We start from the raw sequence: 21,357 nt of genomic DNA, 5'->3' as shown, positions 1-21,357 counted from the left end.
CGAACGGACTGCCAGTTCTGACCGAGGAGTGCCTTTTGCACCCAGGTGTGCACCAACAAGCTGCCCTCTCTGGTCGGACCAGCCTGAGCTGCCTCAGTCCCACCACACACTCACCTCCCAGTGGCTCCGCAGGGCACTGGCCCCAGGACGGGCCACAAGCCCTCCTGTGGGCCTTGCTGGCGGACACAGAGAGTCACTGGATGGCTGCGGCATGTGCCACGTCAAGAGCCAGACCTTCCTTCTCTCCAGGAAGTAGGAAGCAAGGTCAACATCTTCTGAGAGGGCCAAGGCCAGGCGGGGTGGGTGAGGGAAAGCCGGTGAAGGTTTGGAATCACTCCTTAGGGGTAGGAGAGAGGGTGACAGCACGACTGGATTCTGCACATTAGTGTGGGCACCAAGGTGGTTTTTTCCTGACAGAGCTATAGCCACCAGGTGTAGGCACGCAGAGGGCAGGTGTCTGGTATAGACAGATGGGATAGCAGAGCAAGGAGGCATCCGAGTTGGAGGTGTTGAAAGAGGGTTTGAAGAGAAGGTCTGTGGAGTCTAGAACCATGGGGAGGTGTAAAGAGGCGGATGCATTTAAAGGTCACGGAAGGTTCAAGGGGAATTACGGGGCCGTCAGAGAGTCAGTGTAATGGAAGGAAGGGCCCAAGAGACCTGGAAGGAGGAAGGTCGTGCTGAGAGAGTGGGAGAGAACTCAGCATTTCAAAGGGACCATCTCGGGCTAGGGTGGGCCTTCACGTGGAGCTGAAAGGGGCGAGGGGCTGAGAGGCTCACCTTCCCCTGGGAGCCAAGGCTCATACCCTTTGTGACCCAGGGCAGGTGACCACAAGATCAGCAGACGATGACCAAGAGGTGGGCTACAGCAGTACCCCTGTACTGACCCACTTGTGCAGCCATGCCAGAGACGCTAGGCTTAGAGGGTAGACAGAGCTGTGTGGTCTTAAGGAAGTTACTTAACTGCTCTGGGCCTTAGTTTTCTCATGTATATAAATGGGGAGACAATGATACCTCCCAAAGACTGGGAGGATGAGGGAAGGGGGAAGCTCAGAGCTCTGTGGGGACGAGCATGTAGGCGAAGATGCCCACTCCACAGTATTGTAGTTATTAGGTTATATTTCTTTCCTCCCTCCAGAATTGAGCCCAGTGGTTCTCAGATGTTGAGTGTGCATCAGAATCACCCAGAGCGCTTGATAAAACAGCCTGCCAGGCGCCAGCCCCAGAGCCTCTGATTCAGGAGGAGGTGGGGCCCCAAGTGGCGCTGGTGCTGCTTGTCAGGGACATCACTTGGGACATCCCTGCTCTAGAGTCTTTCTGGAAACCTTGAGACCCTTGCAGGTAGGGACTCCCCAGGGTCCAGCAGTGACCAACACAGAGTGGGAGGCTCGGCCTGGGAAGAGTTACTCTAGGACAAGCACAGATTCTCGGTATAGCAGCTGGTCACCATGAAAAGAGGTGGTGTTGAATGAAAAAGAGGACACCCAGGAGAGCCTCAAAGTCATGGTGGTTTGTGGAGGAAGCTGGACTTGTATCTGGGGAGCAAACTCTGAGTTCAAGGCACTGCAGTCACCCATGGGTTTTACTGGAACTGTTGTCAGAGGCGGAATGCTGGGCTGGAAGGACCATGGCCCCGGCGACATTGCAGCCTTCAGAGTTCCCGTTTGCTGGCTTGTCCCGATGGGATGCTGTATTCTGCATCTGGAGAACACGTTTGCCCTGGGAGGGTCCCCGTGTCCACTGGCCTTGAGCCTTTTTCCAAGGCTGACCTTGAACGTATTCACATGTGGACTCAGTCCAGGATTTTTTTTTTTTAAACATCTTTATTGGAGTATAATTGCTTTACAATGGTGTGTTAGTTTCTGCTTTATAACAAAGTGAATCAGCTATACATTTACATATATCCCCATATCTCCTGCCTCTTGCATCTCCCTCCCACCCTCCCTATCCCACCCCTCTAGTTGGTCACAAAACACCAAGCTGATCTCCCTGTGCTATGTGGCTGCTTCCCACTAACTATCTATTCTACATTTGGTAGTGTATATATGTCCATGCCACTCTCTCACTTCGTCCCAGCTTACCCTTTCCCCTCCCCTTGTCCTCAAGTCCATTCTCTACATCTGCGTCTTTATTCCTGTCCTGCCCCTAGGTTCATCAGAACCTTTTTTTTTTTTTTTTAGATTCCATATATATGTGTTAGCATACAGTATTTATTTTTCTCTCTTTTTTAAAAATTTATTTATTTATTTATTTATTTATTTATTTTTGGCTGTGTTGGGTCTTCGTTTCTGCACGAGGGCTCTCTCTAGTTGAGGCGAGCGGGGGCCACTCTTCATCGCGGTGCGCAGGCCTCTCACTACCGTGGACTCTCTTGCTGCGGAGCACAGGCTCCAGACGCGCAGGCTCAGCAGTTGTGGCTCACGGGCCCAGTTGCTCTGCGGCATGTGGGATCCTCTCAGACCAGGGCTCGAACCCGTGTCCTCCGCATTAGCAGGCAGATTCTCAACCACTGCGCCACCAGGGAAGCCCTATTTTTCTCTTTTTGACTTACTTCCCTTTGTATGACAGACTCTAGGTCCATCCACCTCACTACAAATAACTCAATTTCGTTTCTTTTTGTGGCTGAGTAATATTCCATTGTATATATGTGTCACATCTTCTTTATCCATTCTCTGTCGATGGACACTTAGGTTGCTTCCATGTCCTGGCTATTGTAAATAGAGCTGCAATGAACATTGTGGTACATGACTCTTTTTTGAATTATGGTTTTCTCAGGGGATATGCCCAGTAGTGGGATTGCTGGGTCGTATGGTTGTTCTATTTTTAGATTTTAAGGAACCTCCATACTGTTCTCCATAGTGGCTATATCAACTTACATTCCCACCAACAGAGGGTTGCAAGAGGGTTCCCTTTTCTCCACACCCTCTCCAGCATTTATTGTTTGTAGATTCTTTGATGATGGCCATTCTGACTGGTGTGAGGTGATACCTCATTGTAGTTTTGATTTGCATTTCTCTAATGATTACTGATGTTGAGCATCCTTTCATGTGTTTGTTGGCAATCTGTATATCTTCTTTGGAGAAATGTCTATTTAGGTCTTCTGCCCATTTTTGGATTGGGTTGTTTGTTTTTTTGATATTGAGCTGCTTGTAAATTTTGGAGATTAATCCTTTGTCAGTTGCTTCATTTGCAAATATTTTCTCCCATTCTGATGGTTGTCTTTTAGTCTTGTTTATGGTTTCCCTTGCTGTGCAAAAGCTTTTAAGTTTGATTAGGTCCCATTTGTTTATTTTTGTTTTTATTTCCATTTCTCTAGGAGGTGGGCCAAAAAGGATCTTGCTGTGATGTATGTCATAGAGTGTTCTGCCTATGTTTTCCTCTAAGAGTTTTATAGTGTCTGGCCTTACAGTTAGGTCTTTAATCCATTTTGAGTTTAATTTTGTGTATGGTGCTAGGGAGTGTTCTAATTTCATTCTTTTACATGTAGCTGTCCAGTTTTCCCAGCACCACTTATTGAAGAGGCTGTCTTTTCTCCATTGTGTATTCTTGCCTCCTTTATCAAAAATAAGGTGTCAGTCCAGGATTTTTATTACTATGTGAACCTTGGAGAAACCCTCCCCAGCACCCATTTGGAAATGAATGAACTGTTTTGCTCAGACAGCGGTCCTCCATGCCCAGCACTCCGACCGCCTGCCGGATGTGAGCTACCACCTGACAGGAGAAACATTCTCTCCCCAGCCTTGCGGCCAAGCTCAGAATCCCGGATCCTCTCAAAGAGCCCATTATGAGTATTATTTGTTAAGGATCAAGCACTTAACTTAGCCCAGGAGAAGCCCTGGCCCCAGCCAGCGGGATTTGCAGGCTAACTGTGTTGCCCAGGGAGCAGAGGTGCCCCTGCGCGCAGGCTTCCCCGTTGCCCATGGAGACACCACGACCCGTAACTCACCCAAGGTGAGGCCCGCGGCTCTGCTGAGCGGGCAACTAAGTCAAGAAAGGGAACCCACTATGCTGACGGCTGGGATTAAAGCTAAATGAATTCCACTCAGAGGAGAGGGCTGCCGACCCTTCTCCCTCTGGTCTCATTATCTCAATTAACAGCGTTTGGCAGGAGTATTGAGGCCCACATTGATTGTGCTCTTCCTGTTACCCCTCAGAGCCCTCGAGGTAAGTTAGCCTCAATAATCAAAACCCAGTTCTCCACAGCCCTCTGAATTTCCTACCAGCCCTCTTCCTCTAAGAGAATCACGGGGCTTCTGAGCTGGAGGGAATCCTTTAGACTGGCGTCTCTCAAAGCATGGCCTGAGGACCACTCACTTCAAAGTACCTGGTCCATAAAACGCACTTCCCCGGCTCCACCTGACCTACCGAACTGAATTTCCGGGAGTTAGGCTCAGGTAGCAGTGATGTTGGTTTTTTCTCTTTAATTTTATTTTCTGATTGTGGTAAAATATACAGGGCATGAAATTCACCATTTTAACCATTTTAAGTGTCCAGTTTAGTGGCATTAAGGACATTCGCATTGCTGTGTTACCCTCACGATCATCCATCTCCAGAAATTTCTCATCATCCCAAATAGAAATTCTGAACCTACAGAAACGTAGCTCCCCATCCTCCCTCCTCCAGCCCCCGGCAACCTCTATTCCACTTTCTGTCTCTCCGAATTTGGCTACTCTAAGGACCTCGTCTCAGTGGAATCACACAGTATATGTGCTTTTGTGACTGGCTTATTTCACTTAGCATAACGTCTTTAAGGTTCATGTACGATGAAGCATGTGCCAGGATTTCCTTCCTTTTTAAGACTTTATAGTATTCCATCGTATGTGTACCACACTTCATCTGTCAGCGGGCATTGGGATCGTTTTTACCTGTTGGCTATTGTGAATAATGCCGCTATGAACGTGGTGTGCAAATATCTGTTTGAGTTCCTGCTTTCAATTCTTTGGGGTATATATATATGCCCAGAAGTGGAATTGCGGGGTCCTGTGGTAGTTCTATGTCTAATCTGTGGAGTCAGCAGTTTTAAAGCACCCTGTGTGGTTCCAAGGTACAGTCAGAATTGCAGCCGTGTGAGCCGACCTTCAGAAATCGGAATCACCTGGAGAGATTTAACAACTCAGGATGCCTTAGCCACACCCCAGACCAACCTCACCTCTCAGATGGGACCCAGGTACCTGTATTATTTTTAAAGTCCCCCAGTGATTCTAATGTATGGCCAAGTTAGAGAACCATTGGTTTATACCAGTGATTCTAAAATGTGGGTGTGTACAAAATTCGCATACTTGTTAAGAGTACAGACCCCTGAGGCCCCCCCCAAGAGTCTCATTTAACTGGTCTATTGGAAGCCTGGGCTTCAGCGGGCTCGAGGCTCCCCGGTGGTTAATGTGTCACCAGGATTGAGAACTTCCTCTTCCCGTTCAGTCTCCTGTTGAAACAGGAACCAGCTGAAGCTGCTGGAGGTGACACTATCCACTCGAGTCTCTGAGCCCTTTGGGACCTGAGTCCACACTGGTCCCCAGGGATGTTTCCCAAGCCAGTCCCATGGCTTCTCCAAACTCTATCACACAGGCACAGAGGGTAGACTCATATATAGAACCTCCTTTTTTTCTACTCTTAATTGGAACTGTTAGCCTTGAATGAGAGTACAGTCAGTTCTGCTATAATGCTTGTTCTGAAATAATGAATCTGTTCCAACACATTGACATATTAAGGAACAATACTGATATATTAGGGACGTTATTGATATATTAGGGAACAACATTAGCATATTAGTGAACATGAAATTTGCATTTGCTTAGGTGCCATATCTTAAGTTTAAATGAAGAAAACTGTACCCAGCTGAACCGACCTACATATGATGAAGGAAAAGACCTCAAAAATCTGCCAGTGACCTCCTTGCTCTGCCTGTGATTTGAGCCAACACCCATCCCCAACTGGTGTACAACTTCCCCTGATACCAAATAACCCCCTCCGTCCAGCACCTCACAGTAGCTCCCGAGGCAGCAACCCTCAGGTCTTTTAAAAGGTAAAGGAATATTTATTGTAGTGTGTATGTATTTCTTAACCGCCTAACACGTGTAAGATGGTGCTACCATTTTTATTAGGTTTTTTAGGTGCCGCTGAAGAAGATTTTGAGTGCTACACGCCGTCCTCTTTTTTCCCAGAAGCCCTGTGGTTTTGTTGTGTGATTTTGCGTAGCTGAGTGATTTTTTAGGAAGGAATGCCTGTGTCGCCTGATGGCAGAACTAACAGTGTAAGCACCTGTCGCTACTCACCATCTTTTCAATAATGGTTTAGGAGCGCGCTGTCGGGTTCCTCTACCTGCTGCCTCAGAGAACTCACTCCAGCCACCACTAGATGGCGCCCTCCTCTGCAGGGTCAGAAGCTGCTGTTGGCGACCTGCACTTTGGGAGAAAGAAGCAAGTGGCCCCGGCTAGCACAGGCTTCTTCTTCGGGGCCTTACTCCACACACCCTCATCCCTCTTGCTCCCTCTGGCTTCAACCCATTCAGGGTTTGGGGTTTTAGGTCATTTGATCTTCTCTCTTGGGTTCCCAAAGTCCACAGCTGCTGCCCACCTGGCCTGTCTCACTGCCTACACTTCACTCTTGGTCGCTCATGTTTCTGAGGTCTGGTCGGGTCTGAAACAACTTCATGGCCTGGTTCTCATCTTTGAATTAGATTTGCCCTGTATCAGTGCTCATTCATATTTATCTCAACGCGTTTTGGCTCCTGGCTCTCATTCCAGGACACCCCTGCGTGGGTGGTCCCTCCTCCCAGCTTCTGTCTCCATGAATAACCCCTCCAGACTGCTGTCAGCTCAGCTCACCTGGCTTCTCTGCTCACCTGTCCTGGCACCTGACCCACAGAAGTCTGCTTCAGAGCTGAAGATGTAGCTATTTCACACCTTGCTGTATTTCATAAGAAAATAGGTCTGCACGATATCTTTGTAATATGACATAAGCCCAGATAATTTTCTTTAAAAATCTGTTTGTTCAGCTGGCCTTATCTACCTTACGGTTTAATTTTAGCTTCCCTATTATGGACTTGAAAATTCAGTATCTTGAATATGTATTGTTTGGGGCTTTCTTTCACCTGTTATTACTACAAATTCAAGGTCAAGCCGCCCAGTACACTGTAGGCGTTTCGAGGCCAGCCCTGAGTGGTCTGTAAAAAGACAGAATTGAAACTAGACATCTTAACTCTGTTATTCTGAACTGGTGTTCTCACTTCCACGTCTCTGCAGGGATTTTCCTGTCAGATTACATAAGATGAGAATTCATTCTGATGTTTGGATAAAACAACAGCTGCAAAACTGTCAGCAGCGTGGGGGCCAGGCTAGTTCTTTCCTGCAAATATCAGTTCAATATCAGGGCACATTTATCTTGCAGTCACTTAAAATCCTCGTTTGTGAAATCAAAGTCTCTCTTCTCTTTTCTTCTAGAACAGAGGTTGGCAAGCTACAGTATTTGGACTGCAAAGCCTAAAATATTTACCATCTGGCCCTTTACAGAAAAGGTTTTCCAAGCCCCGTTCTAGAACATAAAGCGTGGTGGTTGTTATATGTAGACTAAGGGTTCTCATCATGAGGTTGAAAGGGGTAGTCTTCAGGAGGTCAGTGAACCCTCTGAAGTCGGGTGCAAGTTTTGGTATATGATGCAAATGTGCATTTTTGGAGAGCAAAAGGGCAGGCTTGGTCTATTGTGTTTACCACTGTATCTCCTCTTCCTAAAACAGTGCCAGACACATAGATGCTCAGCAGATATTAATTGAACAAGTTATTGAGGAGGGGGATGCTGAAGAGACAGGCAAGAGCCGGATGAAGGACGTCTTTGCAGGATTTTATTCCCAGAGCAGCGGGAGGAGAAGCAACGGCTCTGTGCAGAGAGGCGTGGTATCACCTGGGTTATGTTTCTGGAAGAACACGCTGGCTGCTGTTTGGAAAATGGAGAGTCAGGCCAGATATAAGAGAGACCAGTAAGAAGTCCCAAGTCTAGCCCCATCAAGAGATGGCGGCTTGAACCGAGTAGACTTGGAAGGTGAAACTGACAGGACCTGCTGAAGTGTGGGTGACGTTTCAGGGAACAGAGGTGACCCTGCTGTTGTTACCCTGAGCCTCTGGGTGGAAACGGTGGAGAAATTAAGAGCCGTGATAAACATTCTCAGCGAGTTTTTTCTAATGATTATTAAATGCCTGGTTGTTGGTTTGTTTTTAATAGTAGGTTATATTTAATTTCTAACAACAAGAAATTGTTTAATTTCAGATATGAAATGGCAATAGTTGTATCTCACCTGACAGTATACATCAGTATACCATGCCGCCCTACTCTTAATGTGTAAATGCCTGCTTCTGATATTTTGGGTCAACTCAGAAGTCAATGTCTACTTCTGATTTGCTGTAAATTGTGTGTCACAGCCTCAAAGGTGCTATGGAAACCCCACCACAAATTACCCCAACACAACGAAACGTCTTCAGAGCCGGCAAGTGGTCCAGGGCCGGTGCCTCCTCTAGTACCATGACTGCTTCACGTTGTCTACCCTGATATTGAAACTGTGCCAGTGATGGTTTTATAAACCAGGGCCCTCTTCTTATTTCTGTCTTTTCTTTCCCCCTCATTCTCCTGCCTTCTGAGCCATGTAGGTCTTTCCTTACCTTGCAACAGAGGCCTTCAGATATTACACGTAGAGCAAGTTGAATACTTCGCAGGCACCAAGGTGGAGGTGCCGTGCAGATGGGTAGAGGCGAAGCTCTCTGAGGGGTGGACCCTCGTGCACTTTCTCTGTACCCCTCACAGCTCCCAGCACAGCACTGGGAACATGACCAGACACACTCATTCAGTGCCTTTTGCTGCTGTGTGTGTGAGGCAAATGCTCAACTCAGACAGTCAATTCACCCATTGGGCTTAGGCAAGGGGACTGGTTTCTGTTTAGTTGTACACTCATGGGGTCACACAAGTGCCAGGCGTGCAGGAGGTGCTGAATACTTTTTTGTTAAACTGTTGAAATCTGACTCTTTGTGGAAAAGGACATACCCAGTTTTTATATTATGAGACGCACTGTGTAGGGAGTAAGGATGGATGAATGGAGATGACCTAGTATCCTTGACAGGTTAGAGGGGGAAGAAAATCAGTGGATTTATTTTCCACTCCTCAGCTGAGCCTGCCTTGGGCTAGGAATGGGGTCCCTGGCTGAGGTGAAGTTAAAATGTATCTCCTCCTGCCATTTTCTCCAACTTCTATCAGCAAATCTTGAATGAATGAAGGCACAAACTTAGGAATGAATGCAGAGTTATCATAAAGGTTAAATGAAGTATTTCTAAAGTACTTAGAACCGTGCTTGCTATGTAGAAAAATGCAACGTAAATGATAGAGAGTGAGAAAAGCTCTGTCTACACCAGACAGTATCTGCCAACAGCTACAGCCATGGATCCAGAGAAACAAAGGGTCTAAGGAAAAGCCACATCACAGAGGAATCCCCCAAGCCCTAAGAGCCCATGCACAATGCCTTGAGCTTAGATTCCTGCGTTTTCACTCTCCCGTCTTCTCCATAGGATCATGGGAGACCACCTGGACCTCCTCTTAAGAATGGTGCTCATGGCCAGTCCCGCGCTTGGAATTTCTTCCTGCTTCTTTGATGGTTGGAGAGCCTTATATCGTTTCTGCAACCTCACCCAAGTCCCCCAGGTCCCCAGCACCACCAAGAGCCTCCTGCTCAGCTTCAACTACATCAGGACAGTCACAACCGTGTCCTTCCCCTTCCTGGAGCAGCTGCAGCTGCTGGAGCTCGGGACTCAGTTTACCCCCTTGACCATTGACAAAGCAGCCTTCCAAAACCTGCCCAATCTCAGAATCTTGGACCTGGGCAAAAGTCAGATAGACTTCTTGCACCCAGATGCTTTTCAGGAACTGCCCCATCTCTCCGAACTTCGACTGTTTTACTGTGGTCTCTCCAGTGCTGTATTAAAAGATGGCTATTTCAGAAACTTGGGGTCTTTGACTCACTTGGACCTATCCAAAAATCAGATTCAGAGTCTTTACCTTCATCCTTCATTCGGGGAATTGAATTCCTTGAAGTCCATCGATCTTTCCCTCAACCAAATAACCACTGTATGTGAGCATGAGCTCAAACCCCTCCAGGGAAAAACACTCTCCTTTTTAAGCCTTGCTGGTAATAACCTGTACAACAGGGTCTCAGTGGACTGGGGGAAATGTCTGAACCCATTCAGAAACATGGTCCTGGAAACCCTAGATGTTTCTGGCAATGGCTGGGCAGTGGACGTCACAAGAAACTTCAGCAATGCCATCAATGGAAGCCAGATTTTCTCTTTGGTTCTTACCCATCACGTGATGGGTTCTGGGTTTGGCTTCACTAACATCAAAGATCCTGACCAGCACACCTTTGCTGGTCTGGCCAGAAGCTCAGTGATACAGCTGGACCTTTCACATGGGTTTATCTTCTCCCTGAACTTCCACCTCTTTGAGACACTCAAGGAGTTGAAGGTTCTGAACCTCGCCTACAACAAGATAAACAATATTGCAGGCAAAGCATTTTATGGACTCGACAACCTCCAAGTTCTCAATATATCACATAACCTTCTGGGGGAATTGTATAGTTCTAATTTCTATGGACTACCTAAGGTAGCCTATATTGATCTGCAAAAGAATCACATCGGGATCATTCAGGACCAAACATTCAGATTCCTGGGGAAATTAAACACCTTGGATCTCCGGGATAATGCTCTTAAAACTATTTCTTTTCTTCCGAGCATACCTAATATCTTCTTGAGTGGCAATAAACTGGCTACTTTGCCAAACATCGCACTTACAGCTAACTTCATCACCTTATCAGAGAATAGGCTGGAAGATCTGGATAATCTCTACTTCCTTCTCCAGGTGCCTCATCTCCGGCTTCTCATTTTAAATCAAAATCGCTTTTCCTTTTGTAACCAAAACCATGCTCCTTCAGAGAACCTCAGCTTAGAAGAGCTTTTCCTTGAAGAAAATATGTTGCAGCTTGCCTGGGGAGCCGGGTTCTGCTGGAATATTTTTAAGGGGCTTTCGCATCTCCGAGTCCTGTATTTGAATAAAAACTACCTGAATTTCCTTCCACCAGGAGTATTTCATCATCTGATTGCACTGAGGGGACTCAGCCTCAAGGACAACAGGCTGACCGTTCTTTTTCCTGGCGACTTACCTGCTAATTTAGAGGTCCTGGATTTATCCGGAAACCAGCTCCTCTCTCCTGATCCTGATTTATTTGCATCACTGAGTGCCGTGGACATAACTCATAACAAGTTCATCTGTGAGTGCAAACTTAGCACTTTTATCAGTTGGCTCAATCAAACCAACGTCACAATATTTGGCTCTCCGGCAGACATATACTGCATGTACCCGAGCTCCATGGCTGGAGCTCCCCTCTACTCTCTTTCCACGGAAGACTGTGATGAAGAGGAAATTTTAAAGTCCCTAAAGTTTTCCCTTTTCATCTTCTTCACTGTCACTTTGACTCTGTTCCTCGTGGCCATCCTCATCGTTACGAAGTTTCGGGGGTTTTGTTTCATCTGTTATAAGAAAGCCCAGAGACTGGTGTTCAAGGACCCCATCGAGGGAAGAGAATCAGAGACGTACAAATACGATGCCTATTTGTGCTTCAGTAGCAAAGACTTGGAATGGGTGCAGAATGCTTTGATCAAACACCTGGATGCCCAGTACAGCAACCAAAACAGATTTAACCTGTGCTTTGAAGAGAGAGACTTTTTGCCCGGGGAAAACCACATCACCAACATCCAGGATGCCCTGTGGAACAGCAGAAAGGTTGTCTGTCTCGTGAGCAGACACTTCCTTAGAGACAGGTGGTGCCTCGAAGCCTTCAGTTACGCCCAGAGCAGGTGCTTAGCTGACCTCAGTGGCGCCCTCATCATGGTGGTGGTGGGGTCCCTGTCCCAGTACCAGCTGATGAAGCATCGCTCCATCAGAGGATTCGTCCAGAAACAGCAGTACTTGAGGTGGCCTGAGGATCTCCAGGATGTTGGCTGGTTTCTCAACAAACTCTCTCAGTGCATTCTAAAGAAAGAAAAGGAAAGGAAGAAAGACAATGACATTCAGCTGCAAAGTGTAACCACCATTTCCTAGTCAAAGGAGCACTTTTCCACTTCTCTCAAGCCACAAGCAACTCTTCACTTTTTATTTCCACTAAGTTACCATTTGGGGTCCTTTATGAAGTTGTTTTCCTACGATAAAAACTACATAAATCTCTTGATTTTCATAGCAACACGACGTTTTGTTTCACTGATCTCCAAATGCAAAGTAATAGATCTAGAAAATTGCAACTGCCCGCAACGGTTCCCATTCTCCATCGATTTCCTTTCAGATCCGGTAACACGGTTCTCTCCTGTTGCATCGACTGACTACGGGATATATCCTAGTCGTGGGAAGGGCACCTTGGGAGAAGTTACAGGTGGCCGACACCCTTTCTCCAGTGTTCAGTTCCAGAAGGGGCTGCTCGGTGATTCTGAGGGCTCTGTGCCTGGCAGAACAACATTAAGTAGAAAACAAAGAGAAAGAGGTATGCTTCCTACTATATCCATGGGAACAATGCCACTGCTCAGCGCAGGTCACCCTCAGTCTCAGGGATAAGAGGTGGCTCCAAAGAAGCTGGGATGAGAATAACTAGATCTCTTGGGGCCATATTGCTCCTCTTCTTCTCACCTTTTGGGTCTAACCCTAGTGGGCCGTGAACATTCTTTTTGGCTTGCAACCTTTCTTTTGGGCTGGCTTTCAAGAACCTCCATGATTTAGCAACAGCCTATTTCAGCCTTATTTCCCCCCATATCTCATTTATCAACCACTCAGTCTGTTGCAGAAAGAACTTGTACTTGGACCAAGAACCTGGTTTGAGTTCGGATTCTGCTGCTCATGAGCTGTGTGACCTCGAGCACGTTAAACACCCTCGCTGGGCCTGTTTCCTCATCTGTAGGCGTGATTGCCGCTACCTCACAGAGGTGCCGTGAAAGTTAAATCGACCAGGGATGTCAGGGCATCTCCGATCTCATCCCTTGGTTTTCTTTTTTTTTTTTTTTTCACATCTTTATTGGAGTATAATTGCTTTAAAATGTTGTGTTAGTTTCTACTGTATAACAAAGTGAATCAGCTATATGCATACGTATATCCCCATATCCCCTCCCTCTTCCGCCTCCCTCCCACCCTCTTTATCCCACCTCTCTAGGTGGTCGCAAAGCACCGAGCTGATCTCCCTGTGCTATGCAGCTGCTTCCCACTGGCTAGCTATTTTACATTTGGTAGTGTATATATGTCCATGTTACTCTCTCACTTAGTCCCAGCTTACCCTTCTCCCTCCCCATGTCCTCAAGTCCATTCTCTACGTCTGTGTCTTTATTCCTGTCCTGCCTCTAGGCTCATCAGAACCATTTTTTTTTAGATTCCATATATATGTGTTAGCATATGGTATTTGTTTTTCTCTTTCTGACGTACTTCACTCTGTATGACACACTCTAGCTCCATCCACCTCACTACAAATAACTCAATTTCATTTCTTTTTATGGCTGAGTAATATTCCATTGTATATATGTGCCACATCTTTATCCATTCATCTGTTGATGGACACTTAAGTTGCTTCCATGTCCTGGCTATTGTAAATAGTGCTGCAATGAACATTGTGGTACATGACTCTTTTTGAATTATGGTTTTTAAGGAATCTCCATACTGTTCTCCACAGTGGCTGTATCAATTTACATTCCCACCAACAGTGCCAGAGGCTTCTCTTTTCTCTACACCCTCTCTAGCATTTATTGTTTGTAGATTTTTTGATGATGGCCGTTCTGACTGGTGTGAGGTGATACCTCATTGTAGTTTTGATTTGCATTTCTCTAATGATTAGTGATGTTGAGCATCTTTTCATGTGTTTGTTGGCAATCTGTATATCTTCTTTGGAGAAATGTCTATTTAGGTCTTCTGCCCATTTTTGGATTGGGTTTTTTATTTTTTTGATATTGAGCTGCATGACCTGCTTGTATATTTTGGAGATTAATCCTTTGTCAGTTGCTTCATTTGCAAATATTTTCTCCCATTCTGAGGGTTGTCTTTTCGTCTTGTTTATGGTTTCCTTTGCTGTGCAAAAGCTTTTAAGTTTCATTAGGTCCCACTTGTTTATTTTTGTTTTTATTTCCATTTCTCTAGGAGGTGGGCCAAAAAGTACCTTGCTGTGATGTATGTCATAGAGTGTTCTGCCTATGTTTTCCTCTAAGAGTTTTATAGTGTCTGGCCTTACATTTAGGTCTTTAATCCATTTTGAGTTTATTTTTGTGTATGGTGTTAGGGAGTGTTCTAATTTCATTCTTTTACATGTAGCTGTCCAGTTTTCCCAGCACCACTTATTGAAGAGGCTGTCTTTTCTCCACTGCATATGCTTGCCTCTTTTATCAAAGATAAGGTGACCATATGTGCATGGGTTTATCTCTGGGCTTTCTATCCTGTTCCATTGATCTATATTTCTGTTTTTGTGCCAGTACCATACTGTCTTGATTACTGTAGCTTTGTAGTAGTCTGAAGTCAGAGAGCCTGATTCCTCCAGCTCTGTTTTTCTTTCTCAAAACTGCTTTGGCTATTTGGGGTCTTTTGTGTTTCCATACAAATTGTGAACTTTTTTGTTCTAGTTCTGAGAAAAATGCCAGTGGTAGTTTGATAGGGATTGCATTGAATCTGTAGATTGCTTTGGGTAGTATAGTCATTTTCACAATGTTGATTCTTCCAATCCAAGAACATGGTATATCTCTCCATCTGTTGGTATCATCTTTAATTTCTTTCATCAGTGTCTTATAGTTTTCTGCATACAGGTCTTTTGTCTCCTTAGGTAGGTTTATTCCTAAGTATTTTATTCATTTTGTTGCAATGGTAAATGGGAATGTTTCCTTAATTTCTCTTTCAGAATTTTCATCATTAGTGTATAGGAATGCAAGAGATTTCTGTGCATTAATTTTGTATCCTGCTACTTTACTAAATGCATTGATTAGCTCTAGTAGTTCTCTGGTGGCATTTTTAGGATTCTCTATGTATAGTATCATGTCATCTGCAAACAGTGACAGCTTTACTTCTTCTTTTCCGATTTGTATTCCTTTTATTTCATTTTCTTCTCTGATTGCCGTGGCTAGGACTTCCAAAACAATGTTGAATAATAGTGGTGAGAGTGAGCAACCTTGTCTTGTTCCTGATTTTAGTGGAAATGGTTTCAGTTTTTCACCATTCAAGATGACATTGGCTGTGGGTTTGTCATATATGGCCTTTATTATGTTGAGGTAAGTTCCTCTATGCCTACTTTCTGGAGAGTTTTTATCATAAATGGGTGTTGAATTTTGTCAAAAGCTTTTTCTGCATCTATTGAGATGATCATATGGTTTTTATCTTCAATTTGTTAATATGGTGTATCACATTGATTGATTTGCATATATTGAAGAATCCTTGCATTCCTGGCATAAACCCCACGTGATCATGGTGTATGATCCTTTTAATGTGCTGTTGGATTCTGTTTGCTAGTATTTTGTTGAGGGTTTTTGCATCTATGTTCATCAGTGATATTGGCCTGTAGTTTTCTTTCTTTGTGATATCTTTGTCTGGTTTTGGTATCAGGGTGATGGTGGCCTCGTGGAATGAGTTTGGGAGTGTTCCTCCCTCTGCTATATTTTAGAAGAGTTTGAGAAGGGTAGATGTTAGCTCTTCTCTAAATGTTTGATAGAATTCTCCTGTGAAGCCATCTGGTCCTGGGCTTTTGTTTGTTGGAAGGTTTTTAATCACAGTTTCAATTTCAGTGCTTGTGATTGGTCTGTGTATATTTTCTATTTCTTCCTGGTTCAGTCTCGGAAGGTTGTACTTTTCTAAGAACTTGTCCAATTCTTCCAGGTTGTCCATTTTATTGGCATGTAGTTGCTTGTAGTAATCTCTCATGATCCTTTGTATTTCTGCAGTGTCAATTGTTACTTCTTTTTCATTTCTAATTCTATTGATTTGAGTCTTCTCCCTGTTTTGCTTGATGAATCTGGCTAATGGTTTATCAATTTTGTTTATCTTCTCAAAGAACCAACTTTTAGTTTTATTAATCTTTCTTATTGTTTCCTTCATTTCTTTTTCATTTATTTCTGATCTGATCTTTATGATTTCTTTCCTTCTGCTAACTTTGGGGTTTTTTTGTTCTTCTTCCTCTAATTGCTTTAGGTGTAAGGTTAGGTTGTTTATTTGAGATGCTTCTTGTTTCTTAAGGTAAGATTGTATGGCTATAAACTTCCCTCTTAGAACTCCTCTTGCTGCATCCCATAGGTTTTGGATCATCATGTTTTCATTGTCATTTGTCTCTAGGTAGTTTTTGATTTCCTCTTTGATTTCTTCAGTGATCTCTTGGTTATTAAGTAATGTATTGTTTAGCCTCCATGTGTTTGTATTTTTTACACATTTTTCCCTGTAATTGATATCTAGTCTCATAGCATTGTGGTCTGAAAAGATACTTGATATGATTTCAATTTTCTTAAATTTACCAAGGGTTGATTTGTGACCCACGATATGATCTATCCTGGAGAATGTTCCATAAGCACTTGAGAAGAAAGTGTATTCTGTTGTTTTGGGATGGAATGTCCTATAAATATCAATTAAGTCCATCTTGTTTAATGTATCATTTAAAGCTTCTGTTTCCTCATTTATTTTCATTTTGGATGATCTGTCCATTGGTGCAAGTGGGGTGTTAAAGTCCCCTACTATGATTGTGTTACTGTTGGTTTCTGCTTTTATGGCTGTTAGCATTTGCCTTTGTATTGAGGTGCTCCTATGTTGGGTGCATAAATGTTTACAATTGTTATATCTTCTTCTTGGATTGATCCCTTGATCATTATGTAGTGTCCTTCTTTTTCTCTTGTACTAGTCTTTATTTTAATGTCTATTTTGTCTGACATGAGAATTGCTACTCCAGCTTTCTTTTGATTTCCATTTGCATGGAATATCTTTTTCCATTCCCTCACTTTCAGTCTGTATGTGTCCCTAGGTCTCACGTGGGTCTCTTGTAGACAGCATATATACAGGTCTTGTTTTTGTATTCATGCAGCCAGCCTATGTCTTTTGGTTGGAGCATTTAAATCCACTTACATTTAAGGTAATTATCAATATGTATGTTCCTATTACCATTTTCTTAATTGTTTTGGGTTTGTTATTGTAGGTCTTTTCCTTCTCTTGTGTTTCCTGCCTAGAGAAGTTCCTTTAACATTTGTTGTAAAGCTGGTTTGGTGGTGCTGAATTCTCTTAGCCTTTGCTTGTCTGTAAAGGTTTTAATTTCTCTATCGAATCTGAATGAGATCCTTGCTGGGTAGAGTAATCTTGGTTGTAGGTTTTTCCCTTTCATCACTTTAAATATGTCCTGTCATTTGTCCTTCTGGCTTGCAGAGTTTCTGCTGAAAGATCAGCTGTTAACCTTATGGGGATTCCTTTGTATGTTATTTGTTGTTTTTCCCTTGCTGCTTTTAATATTTTTTCTTTGTATTTAATTTTTGATAGTTTGATTAACATGTGTCTGACGTGTCTCTCTTTGGGTTTATCCTATATGGTACTCTCTGTGCTTCCTGGACTTGATTGACTATTTCCTTTCCCATGTTAGGGAAGTTTTTGACTATAATCTCTTCAAATATTTTCTCAGACACTTTCTTTTTCTCTTCTTCTTCTGGGACCCCTATAATTCGAATGTTGGGGCATTTAACGTTGTCCCAGAGGTGTCTGAGACTGTCCTCAATTCTTTTCATTCTTTTTTCTTTATTCTGCTCCCTGGCAGTTATTTCCACCATTTTATCTTCCAGCTCACTTATCCATTCTTCTGCTTCAGTTATTCTGCTATTGATTCTTTCTAGAGTATTTTTAATTTCAGTAATTGTGTTGTTCATCACTGTTTGCTTGCTCCTTAGTTTTTCTAGATCCTTATTAAATGTTTCTTGTATTTTCTCCATTCTGTTTCCAAGATTTTGGATCATCTTTACTATCATTACTCTGAATTCTTTTTCAGGTAGGTTGCCTATTTCATCTTCATTTATTTGGTCTTGTAGGTTTTTACCTTGCTCCGTCATCTGTAACATATTTTTTTGTTGTTTCATTTTATTTATTTGTTTGTTTGTTTGTTTTTATGGGTGGTGCTGTATTCCTGTCTTACTGGTTGTTTGTTTGACCTGAGACGTACAGCACTGGAGTTTGCAGGCAGTTGGATAGAGCTGGGTCTTGGTGCTGAGATGAGGACCTCCAGGCAGCCTCACTCCAATTGATATTCCCTGGGGTCTGAGGTTCTCTGTTAGTCCAGTGGTTTGGACTCAGAGCTCCCACCACAGGAGCTCGCGCCTGACCTCTGGCCTGGGAACCAAGATCCCACAAGCTTCGTGGCACAGTTTAAAGAAAGAAAGAAAGAAAGAAAGAAGCAGTACAACATCAAAGAATAAAAAACAAAATAAAATTAGAAAGATAAAATATATATTAGGAAAAGTAAATCTATAATTGAAACAAGGTAAAATAAAACCACAACAGAAAAAGGGAAAAATAAAAGGGGGGGTGGGGTGGGGAACAAGCCAAAAGGAGAGAACAATAACAAAGTAAAAAGAATAAAATAAAATGGAAAAATAAAAGATTTATTAGGAAAAATAAAAATATAAAGGAATCAACAGCAATGAATCAACAAGGTAAAACAGAACCCCAGTCAAAAAGAGGAAAACAAACAAACAAACAAAAGCCTTGGCTGTGGGGGTGGAACTTAGGCAGGGGTGGGGTTTAGGGTGGGGTGGGACCTAGGTGGGTTGGGGGGTGACGTATGAGTGTGGGGCGGGGTCTAGGCTCAAGACCTATACAGCCAGAAAAGGCCTTGAGGGCGGGACCTAGGTGGGGCAACGTTCAAGCGTGGGGCGGGTCCTCTGCTTAGGACTGCCCAGAAGGGGAGAGGCAGCGTGGAAGGGAGGCCCTCTGGAGTGTGGAATTCCAGAGTTTGGAGGTAGGGCCCTGGGTGAGCGTGTGTGGGTGGGGTTTAGGCCCAGCGCATTGGAGGGGGTCTCAGAGGGGGTCTCCGAGTGTAGAGGTGGGGCCCTGGGTGGGGGTGTAAGGGCGGGGCTTGTGTTCTGCACAGCAGGAGGGAGGATCCGAGGGCAGAGGATTGGCCCGGGAACCCAACAGGCTCCCCGGTGCCCAAGTGGACAGGGAAAGCACTACCACTTTCCCTTCCATTCCTGCATGCCTCCCACACGGTCTCCCCCTGGGTCTCCCCCATCGCCGCTGGACCCCTAACCGTGGGTGAGTCCTTCTGGGTGTAGGGACTTCTTCCCTCCCCCAGCCATTCTGGTCCTGGAGGTCCGGCCTTTACTTTTGCTCCCCCTTCCCTCCTTCCCACTCCCTCAGGACCCGCGTGGCTGGAGGGGGCCTCGGTGGGCAGAGGATCAGGCCCGGGATCTCAGCAGGTTCCTGGGGGTCCACGTGGTCAGGGGAAACCTGGCCACGCTCCCTTTTGCTCCTCTGCCCTCCCAATGGTTCCCCAATTTCCCCCTTCGGGTGTGGGATCCCTTCCCCTCCCCCAGCCGCCCCTCAGGGTCACCAGTTCCGTCTGGCCTCCACTACTCCTCCCCCTTCACTCCCCCCACACCCCACAGCCTACCCGGTCACTGGGGGTTCCTCCCGTCCCCTTAGGTGTCTGTGGTCCCCCACAGGTGCCTGGTAGGTGCCCTGGTTGTGCGGAGACGCGAATTCCGAGTCCTCCCAGTCCGCCATCTTGACCTCGCTCCCTGTACATTTCCGATCTTATCCTTAGTCACCCTAATGGCCATGAGAGGGAACCCACACCCAGCGGCCTTCTGGAGGCAGTCGTGATTTCTTAGAAGTTGTATTTTTTTATCTTAAAAGAAACCTATATATATTTCGTATTTTTTCATGTTTATTTTAATATAGAAATGTCTTTCTGTAAAAGCATTAAGAAAATTTAAACCAAGGAAGGTGTGCCAAAGTTACCCCCAGCTTCCCAAACAGCTTCCTCCAAATCCAATCCACCTTGGGACTCAGTATTTCACATGTCACTGACTTCCCTCGCTGTGCCCGCCCCCCGTCCTAACTCCAGCACACACACACACACACACACACACACACACACACACACACACACACACACACACACACACACTAGCTGTTGTCATCCCAACTTCTTGGGGCCCCTCTGATCCGTAAGACTGAGCTTGTCCTGCTCCCATTGTTCTTTATTCTTTGAACAATGCTTGCACCCATTAGCCTTGTTCTTATGCACACACACACAACCCCCACTCTGTCCTTTCCTTCTGGAATGTTCTCCCATCACTGCAGTCCATCCTACATGCTCTTCAAAATCCAGCCCGCCAAGCCTCCTTGGATGCCTCCAACCCAAATCCTGTCTCCTTTTTTTGAAATCTTTTGGCGCTGTATCCATTCTTTTAAAACAAGCTCTGACTACTTCCTGCTTCCCCTGAGAGTTGTGAACCTGTCTGACCCCCCACCCCTCTGGACTATAAGCTCCGTGAGAAAAGGTCCTTTCTTCCGTGTCCCACCCTCACTGGCCATAACAGATCAGATATGGTTTCCAGACCACGTGAGACTTTCCCATCTACACTTGTCCGTGCTTCTTCCTCCCCCTGGGATTCCTTTTCTCCATACCCACCCCCCGCCCCACGTCTGCCTGGTGAATTTCCACCACTGCTCATTCCTTGTGACCCCACAGATTTCTGTCACTGATATATAACATTGTGTTGTACCGGTGTGTGTATGGATAGGCAGTGTCTACCTAGACTGTGACCCCTGATGGCAGGGACCTCGTCTTGTCACCTTTGTATCCTGAGCCCAGTATGCTGCCTGGCCCATAGTATATGCTTAATAAATGCCTGGTGAATGGATGAAGCACATTGCAAAGTCTCCCTGGTGTCAAAGCTGCTACTATTAGATGCTCCTGGGACATGCAGGACAGGGGCCAGGAGAGCCAGACATCCACATGGGTGCTGAAGCGGTGGGAGATCACAGACTCTAAGAAACCTACTGACCTTCATTTCAAATGATAGGGCATGGGTAGAGCTCCTCGACTAGCAGTCAGGAGTTGGGCTAGGATGGAGGGATGGAGGGATGGGAAAGGAAAACAGAGTGAAGAAGTTCCTCACGAACCTCATACTAAGAAATTCAGTAAAACAAAATCCAACAACAAAGTATTGCTGCCAGTAACAGTTACAATCACAAACTCAGAAGAGAGCAGCAAGGCCACTTTGTCTCAGTGCGATCTTTCCTGCCTGACCTGCTCATCAGCCATGGTTCTCCCCAAGCTGCAGGAGCGTGGGCAGTGCAGAC

General features: G+C 45.0%; 1 protein-coding gene across 9 annotated transcripts in view; it reads left to right on the top strand.

Annotated features, from left to right (window-relative positions):
* The window catches only part of TLR5 (toll like receptor 5), a 65,732-nt gene that overhangs the window by 11,296 nt on the left and 33,079 nt on the right, over window positions 1–21,357 (top strand). For 4 of the 9 annotated variants that reach the window (XM_082426432.1, XM_082426433.1, XM_082426429.1 and 1 more), the window contains one exon: window positions 9,543–13,692. The exons of 3 other annotated variants lie outside the window; for them this stretch is intronic. In XM_082426432.1, the coding sequence (XP_082282558.1) occupies window positions 9,547–12,123 (2,577 nt within the window). In that variant the 5' untranslated portion in view covers window positions 9,543–9,546 and the 3' untranslated portion in view covers window positions 12,124–13,692. 2 more of the 9 variants (XM_082426431.1, XM_082426428.1) reach the window with 2 other exon arrangements.

The sequence above is a fragment of the Balaenoptera physalus genome (genome assembly GCF_965194825.1).
Source record: "Balaenoptera physalus genome assembly, chromosome: 1".
Classification (NCBI taxonomy): Eukaryota; Metazoa; Chordata; class Mammalia; order Artiodactyla; family Balaenopteridae; genus Balaenoptera; species Balaenoptera physalus.
This window is presented reverse-complemented; position numbering and strand designations above follow the sequence as displayed.